The sequence below is a fragment of the Capricornis sumatraensis genome, chromosome 3 (genome assembly GCF_032405125.1).
Source record: "Capricornis sumatraensis isolate serow.1 chromosome 3, serow.2, whole genome shotgun sequence".
In the NCBI taxonomy this organism is placed as follows: domain Eukaryota; kingdom Metazoa; phylum Chordata; class Mammalia; order Artiodactyla; family Bovidae; genus Capricornis; species Capricornis sumatraensis.
The window spans coordinates 74,683,020-74,699,534 of NC_091071.1; the positions used below are offsets into that span (position 1 = coordinate 74,683,020).

The 16,515-nt window shown below is 36.1% G+C and overlaps 1 protein-coding gene across 6 annotated transcripts in view; it reads left to right on the plus strand.

The window, feature by feature from the left end:
* Positions 1-16,515, plus strand: part of LOC138075345 (sodium channel protein type 1 subunit alpha) — a 92,716-nt gene that overhangs the window by 57,008 nt on the left and 19,193 nt on the right. For all 6 annotated transcript variants that reach the window (XM_068967041.1, XM_068967042.1, XM_068967045.1 and 3 more), the window contains exons 17-20: positions 4,582-4,702; positions 5,441-5,595; positions 7,290-7,463; positions 13,004-13,126. In XM_068967041.1, the coding sequence (XP_068823142.1) occupies positions 4,582-4,702; positions 5,441-5,595; positions 7,290-7,463; positions 13,004-13,126 (573 nt within the window). The remainder of the gene's footprint in view (positions 1-4,581; positions 4,703-5,440; positions 5,596-7,289; positions 7,464-13,003; positions 13,127-16,515) is intronic.

The following is a 16,515-nucleotide window of genomic DNA, read 5'->3' on the forward strand; positions in this document are numbered from 1 at the left end:
TATTTTTGATAAGCATACAACTCACCAGGTGGAAGCAGAGATGTACTACAGTATAGCCAACCTCCTGAGAAAATAGCATATTACTGGTATCAGTCATTGTGTTTTACAGCGAAAATGCCAAGCATTGTTAGTTTGGTAAGTCAATTAGCATGGAGGTGGGCTAGATAAAAAGCAGTCTGTGCCCAAAGAGTTGTGCAGATAAAGTGGGTGAGGATAGAATAATTATTATTCATCCAAAATGATGGGCAAAAACCACTATATTACTAAAAGCCAGAGAACATTAAAGAAGTTCACCGTGACTAAATTACAGCTTCTGTGAAAGACAGATCTGGGAAATTTGCTTGGAAAGCCAAGCTGGAGACAGAAACTTCTCAGTACAGGCACTCATTCATTCACCAAATATTTCTTGGGTAACTAGCATAATTCAGGCCTTTGTGGTTCACAAGGGTCTAGTATTAGGTAAGGCTAGAATAAATGGTGAATTTATTATTTATAGCTGTCCAAAACAGAAGTGACAATGGTGAACGGAGCATTCCTAGGAATCAGGAAGATGAAACTGAGCAGAGTATTTCAAAGGTATAACTAAATTTGACTTCACTGTCATTATTTGAAATAAGAGTAAGCAAGATGATTTTGAGTCTAGTTGCTAAGAGATATTTCAAACAGAATCAGGAACTTAGTTTAAAAAGTACATTTAAGAGAGGAAAAAGAAGTCATGCCTTTAATTGATATAGGTTGAGTTTCAGTGACGCTAGACACACTTCTGCTTTCTTACCGTAGTCCAAACAAACCATGGGCTATACTTATATTGCTTAAATTGTGTTTGGAAATTAATTTATAAACATCTAAAGGATCACCTGTGTAAACCTGGGAACTTTCTAAGGGCATATCTTCCATTGTAATACTAATAATGGTCATTTAATCATCTTTTATATCCTTTTAAAATTTCTCCCAGATTGATTCCAAACTGTATGCATTAAAGGGGGATTTTACCTTGAAGTATAATAACTGGTAATATTATAAAGCTTGATTTTAAAACAAGAGTAGCTAATTTTTAAGAATATTCTTAAGAATGTTGTCATCACTCAGTTGTGTCCAGCTCTTTGCAACCCCATGGAACTGCAGCACTCCAGGCTTCCCTGTTCTTCACTAATTCCCAGTTTGCTCAAACTCATATCCATTGAGTCAGTGATGCCATCCAACCAACTTATCCTCTGTGGCCCACTTCTTCTGCCCTCAATTATTCCCAGCATCAGAGTCTTTTCCAATGAATCAGCACTTTGCATCAGGTGGTCAGAATATTGAAGCTTCAGTTTCAGCATCAGTCCTTCAAATGAATATTCAGGGTTGATTTCTTTTAGGATTAACTGGTTTGATCTCCTTGCTGTCCAAAGGACTCTCAAGAGTCTTCTCCAACAGCACAGTTTAAAAGCATCAACCCTTCAGTGTTCAGCCTTCTTTATGGTTCAACTCTCACCTTTGTACATGACTACTGGAAAAACCATAGCTTTGACTAGACAGACATTTGTCTGCAAAGTGATGTCTCTGCTTTTTAATATACTTCCTAGGTTTGTCATAGATTTTCTTCCAAGGAGCAAGAGTCTTTTAATTTCATGGCTGCAGTCACTGTCTGCAGTGATTTTTGGAGCCCAAGAAAACAAAGTCTGTCACAGTTTCCATTGTTTCCCCATCTATTTGCCATGAACTGATGGGGGACAAGATGCCATGATCTTAGTTTTTTAAATGCTGAATTTTAAGCCAACTTTTTCATCCTTCTCTTTCACCTTCATCAAGAGGCTCTTTAGTTCCTCTTTGCTTTTTGCCATAAGGGTGGTGTGACCTGCATATCTGAGATTATAGATACTCTAGCAAGCTTGATTCCAGCTTGTGCTTCATTCAGCCCAGCATTTTGCATGATGTATTCTGCATAGAAGTTAAATAAGCAGGGTGACAGTATTCAGCCTTGATATACTCCTTTTCCAATTTGGAACCAGTCCATTGTTCCACGTCCTGTTCTCAGTGTTGCTTCTTGACCTGCATACAGATTTCTCAGGAGGAAGGTAAGATGGTCTGGTATTCCTATCTCTTTCAGAATTTTCCAGTTTGTTGTGATTTACATAGTTAAAGGCTTTAGCATAGTCAATGAAGCAGATGTTTTTCTGGAATCCCCTTGCTCTTCTATGATCCAGCGAATATTGGCAATTCGATCTCTGGTTCCTCTGCCTTTCCCAAATCCAGCTAGTACACCTGAAAGTTTTTGGTTCATGTACTGTTAAAGCCTAGCTTGAAAAATTTTGAGCATTACTTTGTGAGCATGTGAGACGAGCACAATTGTGTGGTTGTTTGAACACTCTTTGGCATTGCCCTTCTTTGGGACTGGAATGAAAACAGACATTTTCCAGTCCTGTGGCCACTACTGAGTTTTCCAAATTTGCGGCATATTGACTGCAGCACTTTCATAGCATCATCTTTTAGATTTGAAATAGCTCAGCTGGAATTCCATCACCTCCACTAGTTTTATTCATTATGATGCTTCCTCAGGCCCACTTAACTTCACACTCCAGGATGTCTGGCTCTAGGTGAATGATTATATGATTGTGGTTATCTGGGTCATTAAGACCATTTTTTGTACATTTCTTCTGTGTCTTCTTGCCACCTCTTCTTAATATCTTCTGCTTCTGTTATGTCCATACCATTCTGTCCTTTATTTTGCCCATCTTAAGAATAAAGATGAGTATACTGGCAACAGCTCTCATCTGAAGAAAGTATGACCCAGTAAGACCTGGAGTAACTATATACCAAGAAAAAAAGTATCAATTTATTTTATCATCATCTAGGCAAGACACAGCATATTAAAAAGCAGAGACATCACTTCGCCAACAAAGGTCTATATAGTTAAAGCTATGGTTTTTCTAGTAGTCATGTATGAATATGAGAGAGAGTTGGACCATAAAGAAGTCTGAGCTCTGAAGAATTGATGCTTTTTAAATTTGGTGCTGAAGAAGACTCTTTGAGAGTCCCTTGAACTGCAAGGAGATCAAACCAGTCAGTCCTAAAGGAAATCAACCCTGAATATTCATTAGAAAGACTGATGCTGAAGCTGAAGCTCCAATACTTTGGTCACCTGATGCTAAGAACTGACTCATTGGAAAAGACCCTGATGCTGGGAAAGGTTGAGGGCAGGAGGAGAAGGGGACGACAGAGGATGAGATGATTGAATGGCATCACCAGCTCTATGGACATGAGTTTGAGCAAGCTCTGGGAGTTGGTGATGGACAGGGAAGCCTGGCATGCTGCAGTTCATGGGGTTGCAAAGAGTCAGACATGACTTAGCAACTGAACAACAACACAGGCAGGACACAACAGAGGAGGATATTTAGTGTGGCAAGCAACAGACATAAACAAATTGACTTTATATTATTTTAGGTTCACATCTTTTCATCTTAGTACTCACAGTTGCTAATTGAAAAACTGAAGTCTGGGTGACCAATAATGATATTTACTAATGGATACAAAGTTTGATATGGAGTCTTATATTTGGCACTATGTGTGAAGAACTATGATAAGCAAGAACAGGATTTGCCTCAAAATTTTAAAGACTTTTCAAGTAGTACTTGTAAAAAATTTCTCTGAGTTAAAGTAATATTATACCAAAATGTTTTATTATTGCTTGCGCTTAAGTTACTATTATGCCATTTGTTTTCTAACAAGTGTTTAATTCATTTGGAAGAATTACTGTAAACAAAGATTAAACAGGAATTCATGTCTACAACTACCCAAAGGTTAGTTTTTTTGCATCTGATGAAATTATTTCCATGAAGATATTGAATATTTATATCATTGTAAAATTCCACTATTGCTTTAAATTATGGATAGATGTTTTTGTTTTTGTGTCACTTCAAGATTGAATTATAGATTCTCTTCATCTGTTAGACTCACCTTGGGATTTTTCCTATGGATTATAGAATTATAAGCATGTGAATATACTGTTTCTCTTATTTCAGAAACAGTGTAGTTACACAGAAGACAGGGGATGGACATTGGGGTCAGGAATAATTCAAATCTTGGTTTTCTCATTTACTGGTTATATGACATTAGACAAGTTACTTAACCTGTCTAAGCCTTAGTTTTATCATCTCTAAAATGATACCAATTATACTAACTCCTCCTCCCTCAACCTTCCTTTTGGCTCTTTTCTAGTTCATAAGACAGTGGTTTACTTAATACATATTTTCAATAGCCATTTGTAACTTCAAAATATAGAAGTCTGATTTCATACACTGCAAATTATAGTGAATGATTATTTTCTTATACCTTAATATAGATACCTTATACAATCTTATATATCTTATATATATATCTTATATATAAGATATATAAGAATCTTAATATACCTTATATAATCTGGTTACCATAGATTATTTTCTTATTTCCTCCTCTTATTCAATCACTCTTTTGCTCTAATCTTAAAAATCGCTTTATTTCAAGGAGAATCCAAAATCAGTTCATAGTATTCTTGCTAGACTATTTCTTAGTGACCAAATTAAAGTGATTTACTTTTTATGTCCATCTCATGGTCAGAAGCTTAATGAAAGCAGTAGTTCATCTGAAGGTAGCACTGTGGACATTGGAGCACCTGCCGAGGAACAGCCTGTAGTGGAACCCGAGGAAACCCTTGAACCTGAAGCCTGTTTTACTGAAGGTAAAAAAATGACCTTCATGTTAATATTACATTTATAGAGTGCAGTTGTTTTTTTTTTCTTTTTTTAAAGCTGTTGATCATCCAAAATGGACAACTCAGAATAGAGCAGTACATTGTAGTCAATCTATTTTAATTACTTCTAATAAGCTAACATATGTAAAATCTCTCATTACATTTTGGTTATACCTGCCATGTGTAAGGAACCATGAACATGGAGAAAAGATCATTTAATGTAGTCAGAATGAATGACTAATGTATAATTTTTCAGATAAAATGGTGATTTTGCAAGAAGTCAGCATCTTAAACATTAGTCAAAATTCTCATACACAACATTTGCTTTAAAAATAATTTTATATTATTATCAAATGAATTGCAAGCATTTTTTTTTTCCATGAAAACAGCAGTTTCCAATACTTGGGTGGAACAGGAAATAAGCACTGCCCTATTCCTGATCCCTGCACAGTACTTAGTTGAGTCTGGTGCAGTGTGGACAATAAATCCATACTTATTGCTTTGTTTTCTCCATGATTAGTATTTCCCATGGAAATAAGGGGCTGAATAGTTTTCACAACTTCACATCGCTAATGCATGTGTTCCTACTACCCTAGGCTTACAGAGTTAGCCCAGCAAGATGGAGATGGCAATGGTCATGAGAAAATGAATCCAGAACATGCCAAAGGGTATCACTGAAGCAGGAGAAGTTATTTATCTGCTCCTGTTTTAACATTATATTTGCAGGCTGTGTGCAAAGATTCAAATGTTGTCAAATCAGTGTGGAAGAAGGGAGAGGAAAACAATGGTGGAATCTGAGAAGAACGTGCTTCCGAATAGTTGAACATAACTGGTTTGAGACCTTCATTGTTTTCATGATTCTCCTTAGCAGTGGTGCGCTGGTGAGTGAATACTAAGCAAAAGTGCCATAATACTAAGTTTTAGAATCACCTAATACTGATGACTTATTAATCCTTTCTGTTGCATTCTTTTACTATCCAATGCATTATTTTTCCTGAACCCTCATTGTATAGCTATTTCCATTTCCATGGAATCAGCCATTAATCTCTGTTTGATAACCCCCGAACTTTTATCTCTATTTATGACTTCTTCCTTAAACATGCATACATCACTATATCCGTCCATCCACCCACCCATCCACTCATATCTTTCTACCTATCTCCAGGGCATTTTTAGTAACACCACTTCATATCTTCCAGACTATAAACAATGTATAACTATGCAGCTCTGCATTGACTTTTATTATATATACACACATTTCTAATTAACTAGTTATTAATTTTCATTTTATTATTAAGTAATCCAGAAAAATCTGTCTAATTTATTCATGATAGTCAAAGGACATGAGCATTTAATTACTCATATTTTAACAACAAAGTAAGCATGATAATACAGAGTAAAGAAAGTCCTGTGGTTGGGTATATATGTTAATATAATTTCTATGTTCTGATGAATTTTGTTTATGAATTATATTATTGTTATCTCCTTATGGACAGTTGATAAGTCCTTAGAGACCACTTCTCTGTCCTTTTTGAAATGCATCCAGTGTTCTCTTGTTACTCCAAAACCAGTGAATATTGGTAACAATAAATACTGGGCAGTGCGCCTAAGTAATCATTTAAGGATTGGTTTCTCTGTGTATAAAAGTGTTCATTTTATCAGAATCAATTTCTATTTATGTAAAAATCATTTACAAAAATGTAAAGTATAGCACATAGATAGCACTTTAGGAAAATGCTAACACAAATAGACTACTTAAGCCATAAAATAGATGTAGACAGACAGACAGAGATGGAAAGATGATACAGTACTTAACTGAAACACAATAACTTAGGTTTATTTAACTTAAAAATGTATGATTCTAACACAGGCCTATATTTTTCTGCATATTTCTCTGATGAAATAAATTTTATCTACATGCTACTTTAGATAAGAAATAGTTTTTTTTACCATTTAAATGAATACAGACTTAGATATAAAGTATCATTGAGGTTGATATTAGAAAAAGAATACATATTATAGTTTAAATGAGAAGGAATTTCATCCCACCATCTTTGTTACACCATATCTTTGCTGATAAACATAAACTGTCAACAAAATGAAGGGGACAAATGAACTCAATGTATAGTAAAATTAGATGATGTATTGATCAATTATAATTTCTGCTTTATGAAAAATATAAGCCTTTTTATTTCTTCAACCTCCTTTCTGTGGAAAAAATAAAGAGGCTAACAGGAGGAGGCAAAAGATATGAAACAAAGAGAATAAAGAACTTAAAGTTGGGATACCAGCATCAAGACATGACATTAACAACTATTTCCTGAACAAGTCACTTTAATTCCTTAGAGTTATACTTTTATTTCTTCCTTTTAGTTAGGTCAATAGAGAGCATAACTTTTCTCCTGATTCATTAAAAGATCTTTGAAAGGAAGAAAAAAAAAAACATCAATAGCTACTTTTCCTCTACCCTATATGTATATGAAAATCAGGAAAAACTATGTAATCAGGGAAAACAGCCTATAATAGCTGTAGCATAAAAGTTTCAGAAAACTGAAAGGCATAACTTTTTTTATAGGCATTTGAGGATATATATATTGACCAGCGAAAGACGATCAAAACAATGTTGGAATATGCTGACAAGGTTTTCACTTACATTTTCATTCTGGAAATGCTTCTAAAATGGGTGGCATATGGCTATCAAACATATTTCACCAATGCCTGGTGTTGGCTAGACTTCTTAATTGTTGATGTAAGTATCCTCCATATTTTTGTCTTTCATTCAAGGTAATTTGTCTTATTTATAAACTAATCCCAAAATAGTGAATCTTTGATCACTCTGTTATGTTAATAGGATATGCTGCTTAATAGACACTAAACTAATTCACTGAATAATAGTGAAGTTTTTGTAGTAAATAAGCTAATTTAGTACTGATTTAGCATTGGGAGGATGGGATTTATGGTGGTTATCTAAGATAAAAAGCTGGGGGAAAAACATCAGAAGTTTGTAGAGAGAATGGTGAAGTAGGATATGATGTTTAAGTTACTTTTATTAATATTATGATTCAAACAGAGTTGAGTTTGAATCCCAGCCCCACCACTGATTTTGTGTGCCACTAAGTTACTTGGCTCCTGACACTATAAAATGATCATATTAGTACATGAGAGTTAGAGGCACTCAGTAAACAAACAAACCAGTGATGATGGTGGAAGCTACTGTCAGTTTTTAAAAAATCAGTTCTAATGAGGTAGGTGAAACTGGAGCTGATTATACAGAGTGAAGTAAGCCAGAAAGAAAAACACCAATACAGTATTCAGTTCAGTTCAGTTCAGTCTCTCAGTCATGTCTGACTCTTTGCGACCCCATGAATCGCAGCACGCCAGGCCTCGCTGTCCATCACCAACTCCCGGAGTTCACTCAGACTCACGTCCATTGAGTCAGTGATGCCATCCAGCCATCTCATCCTCGGTCGTCCCTTCTCCTCCTGCCCTCAATCCCTCCCAGCATCAAAGTCTTCTCCAATGAGTCAACTCTTTGCATGAGGTGGACAAAGTACTGGAGTTTCAGCTTTAGCATCATTCCTTCCAAAGAAATCCCAGGGCTGATCTCCTCCAGAATGGACTGGTTGGATCTCCTTGCAGTCCAAGGGACTCTCAAGAGTCTTCTCCAACACCACAGTTCAAAAGCATCAATTCTTCGGCACTCAGCCTTCTTCATAGTCCAACTCTCACATCCATACATGACCACTGGAAAAACCATAGCCTTGACTAGACGGACCTTAGTCGGCAAAGTAATGTCTCTGCTTTTGAATATGCTATCTAGGTTGGTCATAACTTTTCTTCCAAGGAGTAAGCGTCTTTTAATTTCATGGCTGCAATCACCATCTGCAGTGATTCTGGAGCCCAAGAAAATAAAGTCTGACACTGTTTCCACTGTTTCCCCATCTATTTCCCATGAAGTGATGGGTCCAATACAATATACTAATGCATATATATGGAATTTAGAAAGATGGTAACGATAACCCTGTATGCAAGACAGCATAAGAGACACAGATGTATAGAACAGTCTTTTGGACTCAGAGGGAGAGGGTGGGCCAATTTGGGAGAATGGCATTGAAACATGTATAATATCATATAAGAAATGAATCACCAGTCTAGGTTTGATGCAGGATACAGGGTGCTTGGAGCTGTTGCACTGGGATGACCCAGAGGGATGGTATGGGGAGGGAGGTGGGAGGGGGGTTCAGGATTGGGAACATGTGTACACCCGTGGCAGATTCATGTTGAAGTATGGCTAAACCAATACAATATTGCAAAGTAAAAAAAAATTAATTAATTAATTAATTTAAAAAATGAATAAAATGTGCTACAAATTAAAAATAGAGAAGAAAAAAATTCTTTTTGATTTTCGTAAAGGATATTTTTAAAGAGTAGATTATATAGCTTGTAACTAAATTATAGAAAATAAGATGTATGGGGAATAGTGAAAAAACTCTACTTCATGCAGTGATGAGAGTTACTCTAGAACATAACTAGATTTACGGCAAGCCCATAATATACCAATAGCCCTTCACAGAGTTGGTGTATTCAACAGTTAATACTTCATCAGCCCAAAGCAAGTAGCTGTCTTTGAGATTTGTTAAAGGCAAACATCATGCTTTATGTTTGGCATATTTTCAGCTTTAAAAATGTGTTTTCAAAATACCACAGACTTCATAGGCATTTTATTCTCCTAAAATGATAATCCAGCAGAACTACTCGATTTTCTTATGGAAAGTATTTGTAGAGCTAAGAGCCATGCAATATCTCTTTAATTCTGTTGAACAAAGGCAAATCCAGAGCTATTTGAAAAGCTTAACATTACTAAGAAATGAGTAAATTAGGGAAAAAAATAAAACCTCAAAAGAGTGATAAGTGGCTCATATTCTACATACATAAACAGCTCATACAACTCAATATCAAAAAGCAAATGTCCCAATTAGAAAATGGGCAGAAGAATTGAATAGACATTTTTCTGAAGAGGAAATCCATATGGCCAACAGGAACATCAAAAGATGCTCAGTATCACTAATCATCAGGGAAATGAGCAAAACCACAAAGAGATATGGCCTCACACCTGTCAGAGAGGCTATCATCAAAAGGGCCACAAATAAAAAACGTGGAGAAAAGGGAACAACTTGTACACTGTTGGTGGGAATGTAAATTGGTGCAGTCACTGTAGAAAACAGAATGGAGCTTCTGCAAAAAAACAAAAACAGAACTACCATATGACCCAGCAATTCCGCTCCTGGGTATAGATCTGGAGAAAATGAAGACATTAATTTAAAATGGTACATGCACCCCAATGTTCATAGCAGTATTATTTACAATCACCAAAATGTGGAGGCAGCTTAAGTATCCATCAGGAGATGAATTGATAAAGAAGGTTTATAATACTGCTAAATAGAATACTACTCAGCCATGAAATAGAATGAGATTTTTGCTATAAGTAACAACATGAGTAGACCTGGAAGTTGTTATGCTTAATGAAATGTTAGACAAGTGCTGTATGTTATCACTTAAATGTGAAATCTACAAAATAAAGCAAACTAGTGAATAAAACAAAATAGAAACAGATTTCACAGCTGTAGAGAACAAATTAGTGGTTACCAGTGAGGAGAGAGAATGGGGGAGGGCAAGATGGGGTAGAGGATTAAGACGATTAAGAGGATTAAGAGGTACTATGTATAAAGTAAGTCACTCACAAGGATATATTGTATAGCACAAGGAATATAGCCTATACTTTATAATAACTTTAAATGGAATATAATCTATAAAGATTTTGAGCTACTATGTTATAAACTTGAAACTAATAGAATACTGAAATCAACTATACTTCAATTAAAAAAAGAAACCTCAAATGAATAATTGCTTCAGCATTTCACAAAGAGAAAAAAGTTTCTGCTATTGATATTTCAAACACTAGAAGTTATTTCATATTTCAACTCCTCAAAAACTTTCAAATTAGGCTTTAAATCTAAATGTAATTTAAACTTTTTGAAAATTTCTATGCTTTACTTTTCTTTATTATACTTATTACATGTCTGAACTTTTTAGTGGAAGAATAGTGATTTTGTTATTGTAAGTTGGTTTTTAATAGCCATTTCCAAAATAGTTTAGGAAAATAATTCTATAGAGAATTTTGTAGTTTTGTAACAATAATACTTTCCTTTTTCAAGGTTCTATTTTAATTATTTCTTAAGGTTCAATGTATCACTCTAAAAAAAAGACAGAAGGAATTATACCACATCTCAGGTAAAGTAAAAAGCACCAATTTAATGCACTAAAATATAGAAGATTTTGCAAAAATAGTGTTTAGTTTATTTGGAACGATCCAATATTCTATTCTCAAACCAAAGAAATTCTATTTGGATACAGGGCTTCGGTCTTTATTTAAAGAATTAGACAACTAAAATTTTATTTCTTAGTTATTACATATTTCATGCAAATAAAATTTAGTTAGTTTATTTAATAAATATTGACTGGCCATTTTGGGTCAAGTACCATGACAGGAGGCTCTAAATTAGTATTAAAAATTTAAGTAAATTTCATGATGGAATTACTTTTAAGTTACATTATTTATCGGAGAAGGTGATGGCACCCCACTCCAGTACTATTGCCTGGAAAATCCCATGGACAGAGGAGCCTGGTAGGCTGTAGTCCATGGGGTCACGAAGAGTCAGACACGACTCAGCGACTTCACTTTCACTCTTCACTTTCCTGCATTGGAAAAGGAAATGGCAACCCACTCCAGTGTTCTTGCCTGGAGAATCCCAGGGACGGGGGAGCCTGGTGGGCTGCAGTCTATGGGATCGCACAGAGTTGGACACGACTGAAGCGACTTAGCAGCAGCAGCAGCAAACTTTAGGCAAGTGAAAACACAAAGTATTAGCAAGACACCAAAAAAACCACTGTCAAAAAATCAACCTCAAAACAATGTGACTTAGTGCATTAATTTCTGAGGGTATCAATTATCATTAATTGAAAATACCAACCAACACAGGATAGAGATTGCTTGCCTTTTCTGATACAATCGCAGTTTTTACATTTTATTACTGGGCTTCCCTGGTGGTTCAGAGGGTAAAGCGTCTGCCTGCAATGCAGGAGACCTGGGTTCGATTCCTGGGTCAGGAAGATTCCCTGGAGAAGGAAACAGCAACACACTCCAGTACTCTGGCCTGGAAAATCCCATGGACAGAGAAGCCTGGTAGACTACAGTCCATGGGATTGCAAAGAGTCAGACAGGACTGAGCGATTGCTTGCCTTTTCTGATAAAACTGCAGTTTTTACATTTTATTGCTGCTGCTACTGCTAAGTCGCTTCAGTCGTGTCCGACTGTGTGCGATCCCATAGACGGCAACCCACTAGGCTCCCCGTCCCTGGGGTTCTCCAGGCAAGAACACTGGAGTGGGTTGCCATTTCCTTCTCCAACGCATGAAAGTGACAAGTGAACATGAACTCGCTCAGTCGTGTCCGACTCTTAGCGACCCCATGGACTGCAGCACACTAGACTCCTCCGTCCATGGGATTTTCCAGGCAAGAGTACTGGAATGGGGTGCCATTGCCTTCTCCACATCCAACCAGTCCATTCTGAAGGAGATCAGCCCTGGGATTTCTTTGGAGGGAATGATGCTAAAGCTGAAACTCCAATACTTTGGCCACCTCATGCAAAGAGTTAACTCATTGGAAAAGACTCTGATGCTGAGAGGGATTGGGGGCAGGAGGAGAAGGGGACGACAGAGGATGAGATGGCTGGATGGCATCACTGACTCAATGGACATGAGTTTGAGTGAACTCCGGGAGTTGGTGATGGACAGGGAGGCCTGGCGTGCTGCGATTCATGGGGTTGCAAAGAGTTGGACATGACTGAGCGACTCAACTGAACAATTAACAGATTTTATTTATAATTATTCAGAAGATAAATGCTTACATATTTTTAGTAAACCACTTGTGGAAGTTAGTCACTCACTCTTGTCCAACTCTTTGTAACCCCATGGACTGTAGCCTGCCAGGCTCCTCTGTCCACGGAATTCTTTAGGCAATGCTGGAGTGGGTAGCCATTCCATTCTCCAGGGGATCTTCCCAACCCAGGGCTAGAACCCAGGTCTCATTCATTGCAGGTAGATTCTTTGCCATCTGAGCCACAATACTTCAATAAAATATAATTGTAATAAATTATAATTGTGTTATGGAATACTACATATTGAATGGCAATAATTCTATTTTTATTCATTTATTTTTGTATGCTTTCAGGTTTCATTGGTCAGTTTAACAGCAAATGCCTTGGGTTACTCAGAACTTGGTGCCATCAAATCTCTCAGGACACTAAGAGCTCTGAGACCTCTAAGAGCCTTATCACGATTTGAAGGGATGAGGGTAAGAACCATGAAAGAACATGAAGTATTGTGTATAGCCAAAATTAAACTAAATTTTAAAAAAGGAAAACTCATGCATGCAAAAGGAATGGCAAATCCTTGCAAAATTGCTACTTTATCTTTTTATCTGTTGCATATTGACTTCTCGGTGATATGCAAGAGAGCTTAGGCCTCCTTTGAAATGATATAATATCATTTATCTGCTGTGCTCATTAAAATGACTTTATTTCTTAATCCATTTTGGGAGTTTCCTTGCAAACCTGTACACAAAAAAGCAGATGCAATATTAAAGTACTATGTGTCATGATGATGATGATGATAATCAACTAAAATAAATCCTACATCATGTGGTTCTCATTTGTGATGGTCTAAACTGTGTTCAATGAGTTTTACTGAAAATAATATGAATCATGCCTACATATAAAAGAAAAAAATTTAAGTTGTCAAAATTTTGTCTGTACAATGCCAAAGTTAGCCTAATTTAAATGTTCAAGGGTAGATATTAAAAGTTAACTGAAAAAAGAAAAAGTTAACTGAATTTCAAAGTTTTCAAAAAGTTATATTAATATAACCTCAACCTATAACTGTATTAATCTTAATTTATATAAATAGTAATATCGACTTTAAGATTATATATAAGTGCTAAGTTGCTTTAGTCATGTCCAATTCTCTGTGACCCTATGGACTGCAGCCTGCCAGACTCCTCTGCCCATGAGATTCTTCAGGCAAGAATACAGGAGTGGGTTGCCATTCCCTTCTCCAGGGGATCTTCTGAACCCAGGGATAGAACCCAGGTCTGCATTGCAGGTAGACTCTTTGCCATCTGAGCCACCAGTCTTATGAGATCCTCACATTTTTACTAAAATGTTACTGAAATTCTCTTCAGGATATGTGAAAATAAAGTTTGTTTTCCACTTAAAATAGAGAAAAATATCATTTTTATATATTCTACTTGAAAGGATTTTTTTGTTTTTTTAGAACATTTTATTGAAAGTCACATTTGAAAAGGGGCTTCCCAGGTGGTGCTACTGGTAAAGAACTCGCCTGCCAATGCAGGAGACTTAAGACCTGGGTTCAATCCCTGGGTTGGGAAGATCCCCTGGAGAAGGGAGTGGCAACCCATCCACTATTCTTGCCTGGAGAATCCCTATGGACAGACGAACCTGATGGGCTACAAGTCCATAGAATCGCAAAGATTTGAATATGACTGAAACCACGTAGCATGCACGCACACTTGAAAAGTTTTCTGAAATCTGAACAGTTCTAAAGATTTGAGGCTCTTATAGTTATTTCAGGTTTGACCTTTTGTAAGTTGATTAAATCCATGAATCCAAAGGCCAGACATTTTCATATTTAACACCTTACTTCTGAAACAATTCTGGCCCTGTGGGCCTTTAATTTTTATAGAAAGGACCTTCTCTATAATTTTGATCAATAATGTTTTTAATGCTGTAGGGGAAGCCAAATTTTGAAACTTGAAGTTTGAAAAACGTAAACTCATTATAGATACTGATAGGAGATGAACTCATCATTTAAATGATCACATTTATGAATATAGTTCTTGCCTCATAATGACAGCATGTATACAATCCTAAAATGGCTGATGGTTTCAACGCGTATTTGGCATTGTAAAGACAAAGTAACCTGATTATTGATTCTATTTGTGTGTGTTTGTTTCTGGTGTTTGGAATTTTTGACTTTATTAAAAATATAAACATATATGCTGGTGAGGATGGAAATAATAATGATGATTATAATTTAGAAGTGAGCTTTGAATATATTCAGAAACTCTCATTTTATTCTTTTCCCTAGTAGCATAAAATCACAATGGCTATGTCAAAGCGTAAATCAGACTCATTTTATTTTCGTTGTTTTGTCGCTTTTTCAAAGCATGTGCTTTAATGCAATATTACCAAGTAAAGCATGTCGTATAGTGCTTGATAAGAAGTTAGAAAGTGAGAAATAAATTATCATCACTTTGCCCTTTATGTTTTGCATGTTTTATGCACATTTCTGGCTGACAGCTTTGAAACATTTATTGTATTTCAAATTTCCAGTCCAAATTTTTCAACTTGTAAAATTGAACTGAGTGAATTGATGTCATGAATAACTTGAGTAAAATACATTTTGTATTTTCAATTTCCTTATCTAGGAAATCTTAAATATCTTTTTTTTTTTTCCAAAGAACTCAAGTCTTGATTGATAGGGAAACAGACAGAGAGCATCATATACAAAAAGTAACACCAACTGTTCTGTCATATCAGATTTCTAACTAATAACAAACTATATATTTCTATTTTGTATAGGATAATCTTGCTCCAACTTGGATGGGGTGGAGCGCTGGTTCCGCCCCTCAGCCCTTTATTATGGGTACTGTATTACCCCTTTTGCTTCCTTTCAACCTTTCACTGTGACTTTGTGTAGTGGGATGAGGGAGGGGTTGGGAGGGGTACTATTCTACCACAGTAATAAAAATACAATATTTATATTATAATCCCCTATTTTCAAATGCCTTTACTTTTCTTTTGAGAAAAATACCTTTTGTGAATTTACCCTCTGTGGATTTGAAGCCCAGCTGTTGATATCCTTACTAAGTTTCACTGAATCTGATTAGATGTGTGTATATCGAGTTATCCATTTACGGGGAGATTATCTATCTGACTGGTGATGGGGGGGACCCTGGTTCAGAATGGTTGAATGAAATTTTTAACTTGTCAAGTTGAGTGATGCTCTTTGAGTCATTTAAAAGTACCCTCGCTATTTTCTACATTGCTCTGAGTCCTGAAAATTAATATCAAGTTACCAACAGTGGCTTCTTGCCTTTTTGATCTGTGTGAGCAGATGCTGGAGTGTAAAAATCCCAGGTTTCATAGACTTGAATTGATTGTGTGATCATTCTCATGTTTTATTAAGTGTAAGTTTATAGATGTTATTTTCCAAATGCAAAAAAACAAATATTAAGATAGAGTTGACTGAGCAAATGTGATTTGTGTTTTACATAGGAAAAGTAAATTTGAAAGGATCCACTTATTTGAATTATACAGACAAGAACACCCACCTAGAAATAAAATATCATGTGTATTAAGATAGTATTTAATGCATAAACTGACTTCATAGAATACATCACTCCCAACTAACCTTTTAGTGTTTTAGAAGACAGCACAGTGAACACCTAAATAAAAATGGATCTGCTACTGCTGCTGTGCTCAGCTCTGTCTGACTCTTTGCGACCCCATGGACTGTAGCTCACTAGTCTCCTCTGTCCATGGGATTTCCCAGGCAAGAAGACTGGAGTGGGTCACCATTTCCTCTTCCAGGGAATCTTCCCCACCCAGGAATCAAACTCACATCTCCTGTTTCTCCTGCATTAGCAGGCAGGTTCTTAACCAG